Source organism: Bos indicus, chromosome 11 (assembly GCF_029378745.1).
Source record: "Bos indicus isolate NIAB-ARS_2022 breed Sahiwal x Tharparkar chromosome 11, NIAB-ARS_B.indTharparkar_mat_pri_1.0, whole genome shotgun sequence".
Taxonomy (NCBI): Eukaryota; Metazoa; Chordata; class Mammalia; order Artiodactyla; family Bovidae; genus Bos; species Bos indicus.
This window is the reverse complement of record NC_091770.1, coordinates 100,125,696-100,139,868: the sequence shown is the minus strand read 5'-3', so window position 1 is coordinate 100,139,868 and position 14,173 is coordinate 100,125,696. Positions and strand designations below refer to the sequence as shown.

At 43.9% G+C, this 14,173-nt stretch overlaps 1 protein-coding gene across 1 annotated transcript in view; it reads right to left on the bottom strand.

Moving 5' to 3' along the window:
- The window catches only part of GPR107 (G protein-coupled receptor 107), a 58,921-nt gene extending 45,541 nt beyond the window's left edge, over positions 1–13,380 (bottom strand). Inside the window, exons 1-4 of the mRNA XM_019971021.2 lie at positions 13,034–13,380; positions 1,730–1,852; positions 1,361–1,411; positions 1,039–1,118 (exon numbers count right to left, since the gene is read on the bottom strand). Coding sequence (XP_019826580.2) covers positions 1,039–1,118; positions 1,361–1,411; positions 1,730–1,852; positions 13,034–13,174 — 395 coding nt within the window. The 5' untranslated portion in view covers positions 13,175–13,380. The remainder of the gene's footprint in view (positions 1–1,038; positions 1,119–1,360; positions 1,412–1,729; positions 1,853–13,033) is intronic.
- Between the last annotated feature and the right edge of the window lie 793 nt (positions 13,381–14,173).

Sequence of the window (14,173 nt, the reverse complement as noted above, 5' to 3'; positions counted from 1 at the left end):
ATTATCTGCCTTTTACAGATGCTGAAATGGAAGCTAAAAGGTTAAAGAACTTGCCCAAGAGTAGCAAGCTAGTCAGCAGCTGGGGCAGCCCCACTCCAAAGTTTGAGTCTGTAGCAACCATTTGATTCTGAGGTATATATTTCCTCCCTAAGTATGTGTAATGTGTTCAACAAACTGATGATGATCAAGCTGAATGAACAGGGACGCTTATAAAATTATAAAATGACTATGGATTTTTAAAATCAGATGTTCTAGACTTAGGAAACAAGTTTAGAAGGAAATATAAATGACTGAGTATTCTAACGTGGGGAATCAGGAGAAATGACTATTCTTTCCCCATCTTTCCTGCACTTTGTGCACACGGGAAAAGGAACAAGAGGTTAAAAAAACCCAGTAAGACGTTAAAACAGGCCTCGGGGAGCAAGCGAAGGGCAGAAAAACGACTCGCAGCCCATGAAAGGTGCATGTCCTCCCTCTCCCTGCTGACCAGACCCCAATTGTGTGAGACCCATCCCGCCTGAGGAGGGGCCCGCAAGTTTCGATGCCGGAGTGGACACGTGCCCTCAGGTGGCACTATCGCACATGTCAAGGGGAGCACGTCCAGCATGGGATAGGCAGAAACCTCCCTCTTCCCCTTAGCTGGCGCGAACAACACACTCACTTCACTGAACACGTGCCATGCTAGCGCACGCTACTCTGCCTCGGTGCAACACGTTCTCTTTGCTGGGAATGCACTTCCCTTTCTTATTCCTCTGCAAAGTCTCCTCACGAGAAAGCTGGCTGCGCCAACACTTCTCTGAAGCCTTCCCTTCCTGCCCACAAACCACCGTCCCTCTGCCCTACTGCTCCTCCAGGTTGCTGCCACCACTGGTATCGCTGCTGTCTCATCTAGAAGCTCCTCCAGGACTGCACCTCCACCTGATCTCCAGCACTCGGCAAAGTATTTGGCGTGTGGCAGATGATACGCGTCTTAGCTTAACTACCGAAGTCCCCCAACTTTACTTTAGGGTTGAACTGAAGGATCTTAGCATTACTTACTCACTTCTGGAGATGTCTAGGATTAAAAGCGTGACAGAGGCAGACTGCTTCTTTAAAATACAGTAATTCACATCTTCATCCTGAGAAAGAAGACCCAGTTACACATCATGTTATTCAGTCACACTACAACAAGAACAAAAGGTTTACATGAACAAAGCAAGTAAGTGGCCCAGCCTCCACTCAAAAGACACAACTGCGGCTGCTCAGACGCCTGGAAGTCGAAGCTGCCACCTCAGGAAGCAGCGCTGACAGGGGCAGGGCACTCCCACCCAGGGCTTGGGCGCAAGTGCAGGGGGCGTCAGGTCACGCACTCGATGCTCACCAGATACGAAGAAAAGCCATCGTTCTTTGTTCGGTCTAGGCTGAATCCAATCTAAGAGGAGGTGAAAACGGTAGAAGTGAATTACCACTGATGCCCCGACGTCCATACCTTTCTTAGCCCAAGAGAAGAAAAGGTGATTATTTTGGCCTGGCCTTCCTCTCGGTTTTCTTAGCGTGTATTTTGTAAGAAGGATCAGCTGTAACTGAAATTATTCAAGAATTGTAACTTCAGTGTTAAAAAACAAAACTACTGCTGTCTGCTCACAAGTTTAACTTTCTACATATTCTAATATTCCATGTTTAAAAATGGGGGACGCTCTTAACTGAGCAACAGAAAAGGGTTTACCCTTGCTCCTGGAAAGGCACTTACAGTGAAGTCCTTGTCTGTGGCTCCTTTAGGTTCATTCACTGAAAGGCTGCTGACATTCACCTTCATGTACCCATTCTTGAAGAATCCAAAGGTGTTCAGATGAACCTTATGCCTCACGTCATCCTGAAAAGATGTGCAGGAGAAGAATTAGTAATCTGGAGAAGTTGATTAGTAAACCTATTCATTTGCTTGGAAAACTGCGATATCTAGTTCCTTGTCAGCTAACCAATGTCTCCATATATTCAGTAATATTGACCACTGTGGGACTTGATCTTGCTCCAAAAGCTGAAGAAGACTCATCAGAAATTCATATGACAGCAACAATTTTGCAGAGGGAAACACACAATAGATTCGATTCAGTCCAGTGCATTTGGAAGGGTCCCGGGGGCAGACTCGATGGCCTGCTGGAACGTGAATTCCAGGGAAGGAAGAACAATGTTTTAGTCATCCTCCTATCCTTCCTTCAAGTACAAGGCCTGGCATCCAGCAGGCACTCAAAACAGGGAGGGGGGTGATGAGGGGGAAGTAGCCAAAGCTGCTCCAAGAATACACTTGGCTCCTCCCCCCGAAGAACAACAAGAGACACCTGCCCATTACTTGAAACTGTCTCAGAGTTGTGACTCCAATCTCAGCTCAGTCCACAAATTTTAAGTCCAAGAGAACAATGGGATCAGTGGATACTCCCAAAGCTGAGGTTCCACAAAGGCACTTCACGTTGTGTCAAGTCATGAGTTTCATATTGGGAATTATCTGCCCAAATGTTCAGTTATCACATAGATCCTAAATACAAAACACTAGGCTAAGTATTTTTCTAAAACTTGGATTTGGTTCTTCCCCAAATCCACACCATTATTTTTGCTAGTGTTTGTTTTCCGTTTGTATTTTAAAATTCTGTTCATTGTTTCTTTCACTTTGTTGTTCAGTCGCTCAGTCACATCTGACTCTTTGCAACCCCAAGGACTGCAGCACACCAGGCTTCCCTGTCCTTCGCCATCTACCAGAGTTGCCTCAAACTCATGCCCATTGAGTTGATGATGCCATCCAACCATCTCATCTTCCATCATCCCCTTCTCCTCCTGCCCTCAATCTTTCCCAGGATCAGGGTCTTTGCAAATGAGTTGGCTCTTTGCATCAAGTTGCCAAAGTACTGGAGCTTCAGCATCAGGCCTTCCAATGAATACATGAATATTCAGGACTGATTTTCTTTAGGCTTGTAGACTGGTTTGATCTTGCTTGCTGTCCAAGGGACCACACTTCGAAAGCATCAGTTCTTCGGTGCTCTGCCTTCCTCATGGTCTAACTCCCACATCCATACACAACTACAGGAAAAACCACAGCTTTGACTGTATAGACCTTTGTTGGCAAAGCTATGTCTCTGTTTTTTAATATACTATCTAGGTTTGTCATAGCTTTTCTTCCAAGGAGCAAATGTCTTTTAATTTCATGGTGGCAGTCACCGTCCACAGTGATTTTGGAGCCCAAGAATATAAAATCTGTCACTGTTTCCACTTTTCCTCATCTGCTTGCCATGAAGTGATGTGACCAGAAGCCATAATCTGAGTTTATTGAATGTTGAGTTTTAAGCCAGCTTTTTCACTCTCCTCTTTCACCCTCATCAAGAGGTTCTTTAGTTCCTCTTTGCTTTCTGCCATTAGAGTGGTATCATCTGCATATCTGAGGTTGTAGATATTTCTCCCAGCAATCTTGATTCCAGCTTGAGAGGCATTCAGTCCAGCATTTCGCATGATATACTCTGTATAGAGATTAAATAAGCAGAGTGACAATATACAGCCTTGACGTACTCCTTTCCCAATTCTGAACCAGTCAGTTGTTCCATGTAAGGTTCTGTTGCTTCTTGTCCTGCCTACACGTTTCTCAGGACATAGGTAAGGTGGTCTGGTGTTCCTATCTCTGGAAGAGTTTTCCAGTTTACTGTGATCCACACAAAGGCTTTAGTGTAGTCAATGAAGCAGATTTCTTTTGGAATTCCCTTGCTTTCTCTATAATCTAAAGAACACTGGCAATTTGATCTCTGGTTCCTCTCCCTTTTCTAAATCCAGCTTGTACATCTGGAATTTCTCAGTTTATGAACTGCCAAAGCCTAGCTTGAAGGATTTTGAGCATTACCTTGCTAACATGGGAAATAAATTAGTACATGGTCTTTGTTAGGAATCTGTATTTTCTAAATTCCTAACAAAGACCATGTACTAACCTATAATCACTAAAAAATAGTTATTTTCAACAATTATTATTTGCCAGCAATATATTAATTGCAGGACCCTCATCTAACCTTGGAGAAGGAAATGGCAACCCACTCCAGTGTTCTTGCCTGGAGAATCCCAGGGATGGGGGAGCCTGGTGGCTGCCGTCTATGGGGTCGCACAGAGTCAGACATGACTGAAGTGACTTAGCATCTAACCTAATTTCCAACACTCCCTTTTAAGCGATCATGTTACCACATCAAATAAGATATACGTAAAGAAGGCACTCTGTAAACTGTATTTCACTATACAAATAAAAGACACAAAATTTCAGATTAATAGGAACCAAGAAAGTCAAACACACTAATCACTCATTCAACTTTGATTTAATTCAAATGTAAATAAACCAGTATTTACAAAATGCCACTAATGACTAAGGCCCGAGAAGTGATAAAAGACTCAACTCTCAAAAAAAAAAAGTCTCCCAACAGCCTTCTTACAGTCCAGGAATAAGGAAACCTCTTCTTCCACCACAGGGAAGCCAGAAATCTCCCCAAGGACAATCAATGGTCAGCGAGACAAGAGAGCCCTTTCCCCCAGGAGGCTCAAAATCCCCTTCGCTGTAGAAAAATAAAAGGAATAACAACAAATATCCATCTACCCACTGCTCACAATTACGACATGTCTACATCGAAGCTGCTTCAGAACCATCAGAACAGAGAGAGGGCAAGGAGCAGGAAGAGGAAGAGAATAAATCCTATTCCCCTCGACCATCCCTTCCCAAGTTCATATCCATAACCATAAACATCAATACAGTATCATGATGTTTTTAAAAGTTTGATAAACTGTGTTACAATGTATGTGCACATCTGGCAACGTGCATTTTTCAGACAGCATTGCATTCTTTGAGGCCCTATCTGTGTTGACACATTGAATATGCTCTGGTTCCTCATTTTATCTGCTTGTGTTCCATCGCATGTACATCTATTTCCCCAAAGCATCACCTGGGCATTCAGGTAAAGCCCAATCATTCCTGGGCATTCAGGTAATTTCCAATCATTTGCTGTGACAACACTGCTACGAGAATTCCTTGTACATATCTTTTTTTTTTTTTTTTTTCTTTAAACTGTGCTATTTTTAAGACGTATTTATTTCTCTTATGCTTTGGCTGTGCTGGGTCCTCACTGCTACACACAGGCTTTCTCTAGTTGCAGTGCACAGGCTCCTGCCTGCAGGGGCTTCTCTTTTTGCGGAGCATGGGTTCTAGGGCATGCAGGCTTCCGCAGCTGCAGCAAGTGGGCTCAGCAGTTGTGGTTCTCTCGCTCTAGAATGCACTCAGTAGCTGTGATGCACAGGCTCAGCTGCTCCGTGGCATGTGGGACTTTCCCCGATCGGGGATCCAACTGGTGTTCCTTGTATTGCAAGGTGGATTCTCAACCACTGGACCACCAGAGAAGCCCCCCTTGCACATACGCTATGTATTATCTGGGTGGGGATTAAGGGTATATACATCTAGATGTAAAATCCTAGGACACAGGGTGTGCACATTTTCAATTTTAGTAGAAATTGACAAATGAATTTCCAAAGTATAAGAAAGTTTCCTTACATCCTTACTGAACCTTGATGTCATTAGACATTTCATTTTTCCCAGTTTGGGGGAAAATCAATATTGATGATTCAATTTGCATTTCCTGGTACTTCATGAGTTTGAGCACCTCATCTAGGTTTATTAGCCATTTGAGTTTTTGTTTTGTAAAATGCTTTTTTAAAAACATATCATAAAAAAAATTAAAAAATAAAATTGTTTTTCCCCCGCCGCCCAAAAAAACCCCATATCATATGTCAGACTTCCCCAGCAGTCCAGTGGTTAAGACTTTGCACTTCCAATGCAGGTTCCAACCCTGGTTGGAAAAGTTAAGATCCCACACGCCAGGCAGCGTGGCCTAAAAAGTAAAAATTTAGAAAACTAAATAAATAAACATCATATGTCCATTTTCCTTTTGGATTTTTTCCCTTAAATTCTTTATATATTCTGGGTACTAATTTTGACTTTGATGCTGCAAGTATCTTTTCCCGGTCTCTTTTTTAAACTGTGGTATCTTTCGTTATACAAGTCTTTTTATATTTTGTAAGAGAAAATCTATTGATCCTTATTCCTGACAGTTTTCATCTTCAAAAAAATCTATCAGGGGTGTGGGGGAGGGAAGTACTGAAAGTTTGGAATTAATAGATGCAAACTATTATATACCATAGGATGGATAAACAACAAGCGCCTACTGTATAACCCAGGGAACTGTAGTCAGTACCCTGCGGTAAACCACAATGATAAAGAATACGGAGAAGAAAATATGTATGCATAACTGAGTCACTCTGCTGTTCACAGAAGTTAACACAACACTGCAAATCAACTATATTTCAATAAAATTTTTAAAAATTCAATGTTTATTCCTGATAACAATTTTAAATGTCTTTTAAAAAACGTCCTTCTCTACCTCAAAGTCTAAAATATTTGTGATAGTGAAAGTCGGTCAGTTGTGTCCGCCTCTTTGCGACCCATGTATAGTCCATGGAATTCTCCAGGCCAGAATACTGGAGTGGGTAGCTTTTCCCTTCTCCAGGGGATCTTCCCAACCCAGGGATCAAACCCAGGTCTTCCACATTGCAGATGAATTCTTTACCAGCTGAGCCACAAGGGAAGCCCAAGAATACTGGAGTGGGTGGCTATCCCTTCTCCAGAGAATCTTCCCTTCCAGGAATTGAACCGGGGTCTCCTGCATTGCAGGTGGATTCTTTACCAACTGAGCTATCAGGGAAGCCCAAAAATATTCACGATATGTTATTCTAGAAGTTTGAGAGTTCTGTTTTCACATTTAGTCTGTAATTCACCTCGAATATATTTTGTTTGTGGGATAGCATCTCTTCCCCCAACCCTACTCCCATGGAGACCAGCGAGGTGTCCTGAGGCCACTCCAGAGCGATCTGTCCTAACTTTCACTGCCCTACGGTGCCCCCTCTGCTGCACATCAAGTTTGCACTAGGATGAGTCTCTCATCCGCGCTTCCCATTCTGCCCCATAGATCTGCCTGATCCCCACTACAGAGTCACGTGGCATTATGGTTCAAAACTGAGCAGGATAAGACCTTGCTCCTCCTCCTGTTTTGATGTGTGCTGGGTATTATAAGACTTTTAGTGACTGGGAGAGACAATCAAGGGGGCTTCTGGGGTATTAATAAAGTCCTTCTTCTTGACCTGGGTGCTGGTTACCTGGGTATATTCAGAAATTTAAAAAATTCACCAAACTGCACACGTATGAACTAAGAAACTAAAGAAAGGCAGAGCAATGACAGCAGAGAGGAGACTGGCACACAGACTGGCAGTCAGAGGACTGAGAGTTCCCCCTCAGGGGCACAGGGTGCCACCAATGGGCTTAAGGGGAAAATCACGATTAGCTTTGGCTTTTAGGAAGATAAGGCTACAAAACAAAATAGGAACTAAGATAATGCTAGGAAAACGGGTATGAGGAGACCTCCCTGGTCCAAGGATGGCCTAGACCTAACAGTCACAGTGGGGATGTCAGCAGTGAATGGATTGGAGAGCTTTGTATTTAGAACACAAATCTATGAATGTGATAAGAAGATAAGAATAAAAGATTTCTGACTTAAGAAAATGAGCAGCTGGTGGTCCCAGTTACTAAGAAAAGAAAAACTGGAGAAAGAGTACGTACAAATTAGGGGTGAAGGGTGAGGATGTTTCTAACATACAGAGATGATTATGAGCCACTTAAGTGGAAATGGAGGTTAGAAAACTGGATACACTTGTCCAGAGCTCAGAAGAAAGGGTAGATCTGGAGACAAAACTAAAAAAAAAAAATTCCCATAACCCTTATAGACAATTACTATATGTTTCTCCTTTTCCCCCTTATTTTAGAAAGTTGTTTTAAACTTTTCACTAAATATTGGAATATAAAAAATGGTTTATGTTCCTCAATAAACAATAAATAATGTTCACATTTTAGACTGCTTTCAAATATAAAGCAAGTGGGGTAATGATACGTCAATTTAGTTTTTCTCACAAACTGAATTTTAGAAAACAGAGTAACATTTAACTGAGCTAGCTTATGGTCACCTACCTGGCCACTTCTTTATTTAAACAGCTCCTCAACTGGCGATCCACTGACTATGCTGGCCCACAAATGTGCTACATGTGGCCAACACAGTGCTTTGTTTTTGTTTTTAAATTTGAGTTTGAGCTAGCTAGTTTCACTTGAAAGCTTGGATTTCTAGTTTTTCTTAAACACACATAATCCAGCAAATCTAGGTCACACAGGACGGAAGCATAGATGAACATACTAAACTACACTACAAGGAAATAATCAGCAAAATCCAGGACAGGGGAGCTGGAAGGAGTGAGCCCCCCCCCCGCCCCCCGCCGCAGATCAACACAGACAAAGAGGTATATTAACCAATCATAATGTGAGGACACTATTTCGATTCTGATTTTTAAAAAGTTTAAATCCATTTATGACCAATGGAAATTTGAACCTAATTTGGTATTTCATGATATTAAACATTATCTTTCTGTTAAAATGACATTGTTGTCATTGTTGTTCAGTCACTCAGTCATGTCTAATTCTTTGCGATCCCATGGACTGCAGCACACCAGGCTTCCCTGTCCTTCACCATCTCCCAGAGCTTGCTCAAACTGGTGTCCATTGAGTCAGTGATGCCATCCAACCATCTCATCCTCTGTCATCCCCTTCTCCTCCTGCCTTCAGTGTTTCCTAGCATCAGCATCTTCTCCAGTAAGTCAGTTCTTCTCATCAAGTGGCCAAAGTGGAGCTTCAGCCTCAGCATCAGTCCCTCCAATGAATATTCAGGATTGATTTCCTTAGGATTGACTGGTTTGATCTCCTTGCAGTCCAAGGGACTCTCAAGAGTCTTCTCCAACACCATTCAAAAGGATCAATTCTTCAGTGCTCAGCCTTCTTTATGGTCCAACTCTCACATCCATACACGACTACTAGAAAAACCACAGCTTTGACTAGACAGACCTTTGTTGGCAAAGTAACGTCGCTGCTTTTTAATATGCTGTCTAGGTTGGTCATAGCTTTTCTTCCAAGGAGCAAGTGTCTCTTAATTTCATGGCTGCAGTCACCATTTGCAGTGATTTTGGAGCCCAAGAAAAAATCTGTCACTGTTTCCATTTTTTCCACAACTATTTGCCATGAAGTGATGGGACCGAATGCCATGATCTTAGTTTTTGAATGTTGAGTTTTAAGCCAGCTTTTTCACGCTCCTCTTTCACCTTCATCGAGAGGCTCTTTAGTTCCTCTTCGCCTGAAAGCCTTATGGCTGAAACCATAAGGGTGTCATCTGATACTGCAGTTACGTTTTTAAGAGTCCCTATTTCTTATAGGTACATACTGAAATATATACTGAAACATTTATGGATTTTAAGGATCAAACAATATGATGACTTTGATTGACTCGAAAATAATATGAGAAGGACAAATGTTGGCATATATGTTGAAAGCAGAACCCTCACAAATTGCTGGTAGGACTGCAAAATGGTACTGTTGCTTTAGAAAGTACTTTGGCAGTTTCCTAAAAAGTTAAATATAGATCTACCATGAAAAAAAAAGTGAAAGTGTTATTCGCTCAGTTGTGTCTGACTCTTCTGTGTCCCCATGGATTGTAGCACGCCAGGCTCCTCTGTCCATGGGATTTTCCAGGCAGGAATACTGGAGCGGGTAGCCATTACTTTCTCCAGGGGATCTTCCCAACCCAAGGACTGAACTCCAATCTCCTGCATTGCAGGCAGATTCTTTACCTTCTGAGCCACCAGAGAAGCCCAAAGAATACTGGAACAGGTTGCCATTTCTTACCCCAGGGGATCTTCCCAACCCAGGGATCGAATCCACATCTCTTGTGTCTCCTGCATTGGCAGGTGGATTCTTTACCATCTGAGCCACCCGGGAAGCTATCTACCATATGACCCAACAATTCTACTCCACTCCTAGCTATCAACCCCCCAAAACGAAAACATGTTTCCCAAAGACTTGCATGTAAATGTTTGCAGCAATATTACTCACAACAGCCAAAAATGGAAACCCAAACTTCAAATGTCCTAGTAAATGGCTGAGCATAGGTGATATATTCATACAATGAAACTATTTGGCCATTAAAAGGAATGAATTGCTAATACACAGTACAACATGGATGAACCTCAATAACATAAGTAAAAGAAGCCAGACAAAAAGGACCATATACTGTGTGACTCCATTTATTTGAAACACTCAGAAAGGGCAAATCTATAGAGACAGAAAGTAGATTAGTGGTTGTCTGGGGCTGGAGGTCGGACTAGGAATTAACTGTAAACCAACAAAAGAGCTCTTACACGGGTGATGGAAATGTTCTATGGCTGGATTGTGGTGACAGCTGCATAACTCAGTCAATTTACCAACAAGCACTGAATTTTGCGTTTACAATGTATGGATTTTAATGTATACAAACTATGCCTCAAGAGTTTCCAAAAGTTAAGGAAGCTAAAAAACAAAAGACAAGGAATTTGAGAAGACTAGAAGAAGAATGGGAAATGTAACATGGAATGAGGAAACGGAATAAAGAATGAAAGGGGGACGTCTCTGGTGACCTGGCGGTTGAAACTCTGCCTTGCAGTGCAGGGGATGTCGGTTCGATCATGGTTGGGGAACTGAGACCCCACTTGCTTCAACTAAGACCAGAGGCAGCCACATAAGTAAACACATTAAACAGAAAAAAAGATTTGTTTTCTAGTTAAAAAATAAAGAATGCACCTGAGAAGGGATGCATGTGGGGATAGAGCAGAATTAGCCATTGGTTAATGGTTACAGCTACATGGGAATTCACTATACTATTCTTTCTATTCTGGTGTGTGGCTGAAATTCTCTCTCTCAATCTCAAGCAAAATAAGACAATCTAACGTTGCTGCTCTGACAGGCTCCCTTCAGGTGACTTCACTTTCTTGGGCAAAATGTCAGACTGTTTAAGAGGAGAGAAACAAGTACAATACTGATTATGGAACAGGCACCTAGTATTTGAGAAAACAAAGATGAAAAACATTAAGCAATGTAGCTTACTCCTTGGAAGGAAAGTTATGACCAACCTAGATAGCATATTCAAAAGCAGAGACATTACTTTGCCAACAAAGGTCCGTCTAGTCAAGGCTATGGTTTTTCCAGTGGTCATGTATGGATGTGAGAGTTGGACTGTGAAGAAAGCTGAGTGCCGAAGAATTGATGCTTTTGAACTGTGGTGTTGGAGAAGACTCTTGAGAGTCCCTTGGACTGCAAGGAGATCCAACCAGTCCATTCTGAAGGAGATCAGCCCTGGGATTTCTTTGGAAGGAATGATGCTAAAGCTGAAACTCCAGTACTTTGGCCACCTCATGCGAAGAGTTGACTCATTGGAAAAGACTCTGATGCTGGGAGGGATTGGGGGCAGGAGGAAAAGGGGACGACAGAGGATGAGATGGCTGGATGGCATCACCAACTCGATGGATGTGAGTCTGAGTGAACTCTGGGAGTTGGTGACGGACAGGGAGGCCTGGCATGCTGCAATTCATGGGGTTGCAAAGAGTCGGACACGACTGAGCAACTGAACTGAACTGAACTGAACTGAAGCAATGTAGCACAATATGGAGAAATCAATCACCAGAATTACACCAACTCAGGTTGCTTCTCCCATTGAGGGTAGTATATTTTTCCTTCTATATTGTTAATATTTACCTAATGATGCTGGCCATCTGACATTTTAATTCTAGACATGCCTAAAGCCAAGAGACATGGTTCAGTGCGTTCAAGGTTCAGTATTAGTTTTGTTCTCTAATTTATAAGCTACAAAAACTCAGTTACATGATTTCACCTAAGACTCAAGATTCTAAATTATAAAGTGAAAGAATTTTAGGAGTTCATCACTTGGAGTCACAGGCCTGGGGACTAAGACCTATGGATAAGCTTTGGCAGGATTACAAAGCCCTATAAATTCCAAGAAGTTTTGCCTACATTTCTACCTGCATTTTCTGGGAAGAGATTCAATATCTTTCAGCATATTCTCAAAAGGAGCCAAGACTCACTTCTCTCCCTGCAGTTGACAACCATTTTAATCAGGATATTTATTGTTTACAAATAACAGTATGGGTCTAGTCAGGTTTTTTTAATCCAGATTCTGTATTCTTTAAACTATAGTCACAAAATACATTGCTTTGTTAATGTACTGGGTTTTAATAAGATAAACTTTCTCACTGCTGAAACCTCATTCTGCTAAGAATACCTTACAGAATTAAAATTATGTACAAGGTTTGGGATCACAACGATTTATTTTTCCTGGTCTCATATATTAACCAGCTAAATCGCCTGGAGGCATGTTTTGAATTAAAAAGCAGGATACAAAGGGTTCAGTCTAGGCCTATCGTAAATTTCTTCCCTAGACAGACAATGACAGAAGCGAGGGATAAAAAGGGCCTCTAATCAAAAACATATTTTCATTGCTGGGCTTAAATTTCCGGTAACGGATTTCAAGCGAGATTTGAAATTCCTCCTGGAGATGCTCACTTTGCTCAGGCCAGAGACCGCCACGCCCACCAGGGAAACTGAGGCAAAGGTTCCGCGCACCTTCCAACTGCCGCACACCTTCCAACTGCCAGGCACCAGGGGGATGGACCAAAGGAGACGGCGGACGAGCGAAGTCGGGGGTAGAAGTTGGAGATGAAAGGGAGGAGGAAGATCAAGTTGCTCTAGGCAAGTAAGTCAGGGAAGCCAACAGGACTGCAAGCACAGCCCCCTGAAAGTCCTTCGGGGTTACACCGCAGTTCGGCCCCTTTCCCTCTCTTAGTTCGAATCTTCCTACCCTTTCCAGACCGACCGAGGACTCCCGCCATTCCCACAGTTCCCAACAGACCCCTATGAGAGGGAGGCCGCGACTGGGAATACAGGCGGGAATCCAATCGCTCATAGACAATCCCCCGACCCCCGCTTCCCCTGGGCCAAAAGTTGCCCCTCGGCATCAGGGAGCGGCCTCGGCCTCTGTCCCCCGCCCTGGTCTTGCAAGGCCCTGGTCGCCCTTACCTTGAGCGCCAGGTGGTGGACGCGGCCCAGGCCGGGCTCGGCCAGCAGCTGCAGCAGCCCCAACAGCGGGAACAGCCGGAGGCCGGAGGCTAGCCGAGGACTGCGGGAGCCCGAGAGGCCAACGGGCGCCGGGGCGGCCATATTTGTTCCAGCATCACCAGCTGCTTCCTCTCCCGCCCACTTCCGGGGCTAAAGAGCGGCGGCTGCCGGAAGCGCTTGAAAGCGGGCTCTCTGCTGCCAGCGGCGGGGAGATTGTAGCCTTTTTCCTGGAGTTTGCGGTCCCGGGAGCGGGGCGGGTACACTTCGGGGCCGTTCAGTTGGCCTCTGCTGTGAGGACTTTTCGGTTTAGCCAGAAGAGGTGCGCCCGCAGTGGGTAGCCGTGGCGGTTGCCATGGTAACAGTCGCTGGGCTGGACAAACCCCAGCGTTGCCTCCGCCCCGCGGAGCTTGGAAAGCGACCTTGGGCCTGCGCGGCCGTCGGCCCACCGAGGGACCTGGCGTTCCTAGGCGGGGAATGCCTCCTGGGTGCCTGGCGGTTGATGGGACCGATTGCCCCGAGCAGCCTTCACTCGATAGAAAAACCAAGTTCGGGGCTTGTCATCAGTCCTTGGGTGGTTTTGTTTTTGTGTTTTGAGGCACTTAACGCAAATTTTTGATGAGGTGGTTTTAGTAATTTATTGCGCCTTTATGAGGTACTTCTTCCCCAGTGGCTCAGCGGTAAAGAAGCCACCTGCGGTGCAGGAGACACAGAGACTCTGGTTCCATCCTTGGGTTGGGAAGATCCCCTGGAGGAGGAAATGGCAACTCACTCCAGTATTCTTGTCTGGGAAATCCTATGGACAGAAAGGAGCCTGTCCATGGGGTCGCAAAAGAATCGGACATAGCTGAGCGACTAAACAAGGACAACGTATCAGGCACTTCGTTAAGCCTTTTGGGTGCATTTTTGCATGTAATCCTTGGAACAGTCTGATGAGATAGGAGGTAGGTGTAAGTATTAACCTCCCCGCCCCCCCCCCCCCACACACACACATACACACACACTTTACTGGTAAGCAAACTGAAGTTGAGAGATTGTCATTTGTTCCAGGTTGAAGTGGGAATCACGTGGAAAATGCTAAATACTGTTATATCGCTTCATGCT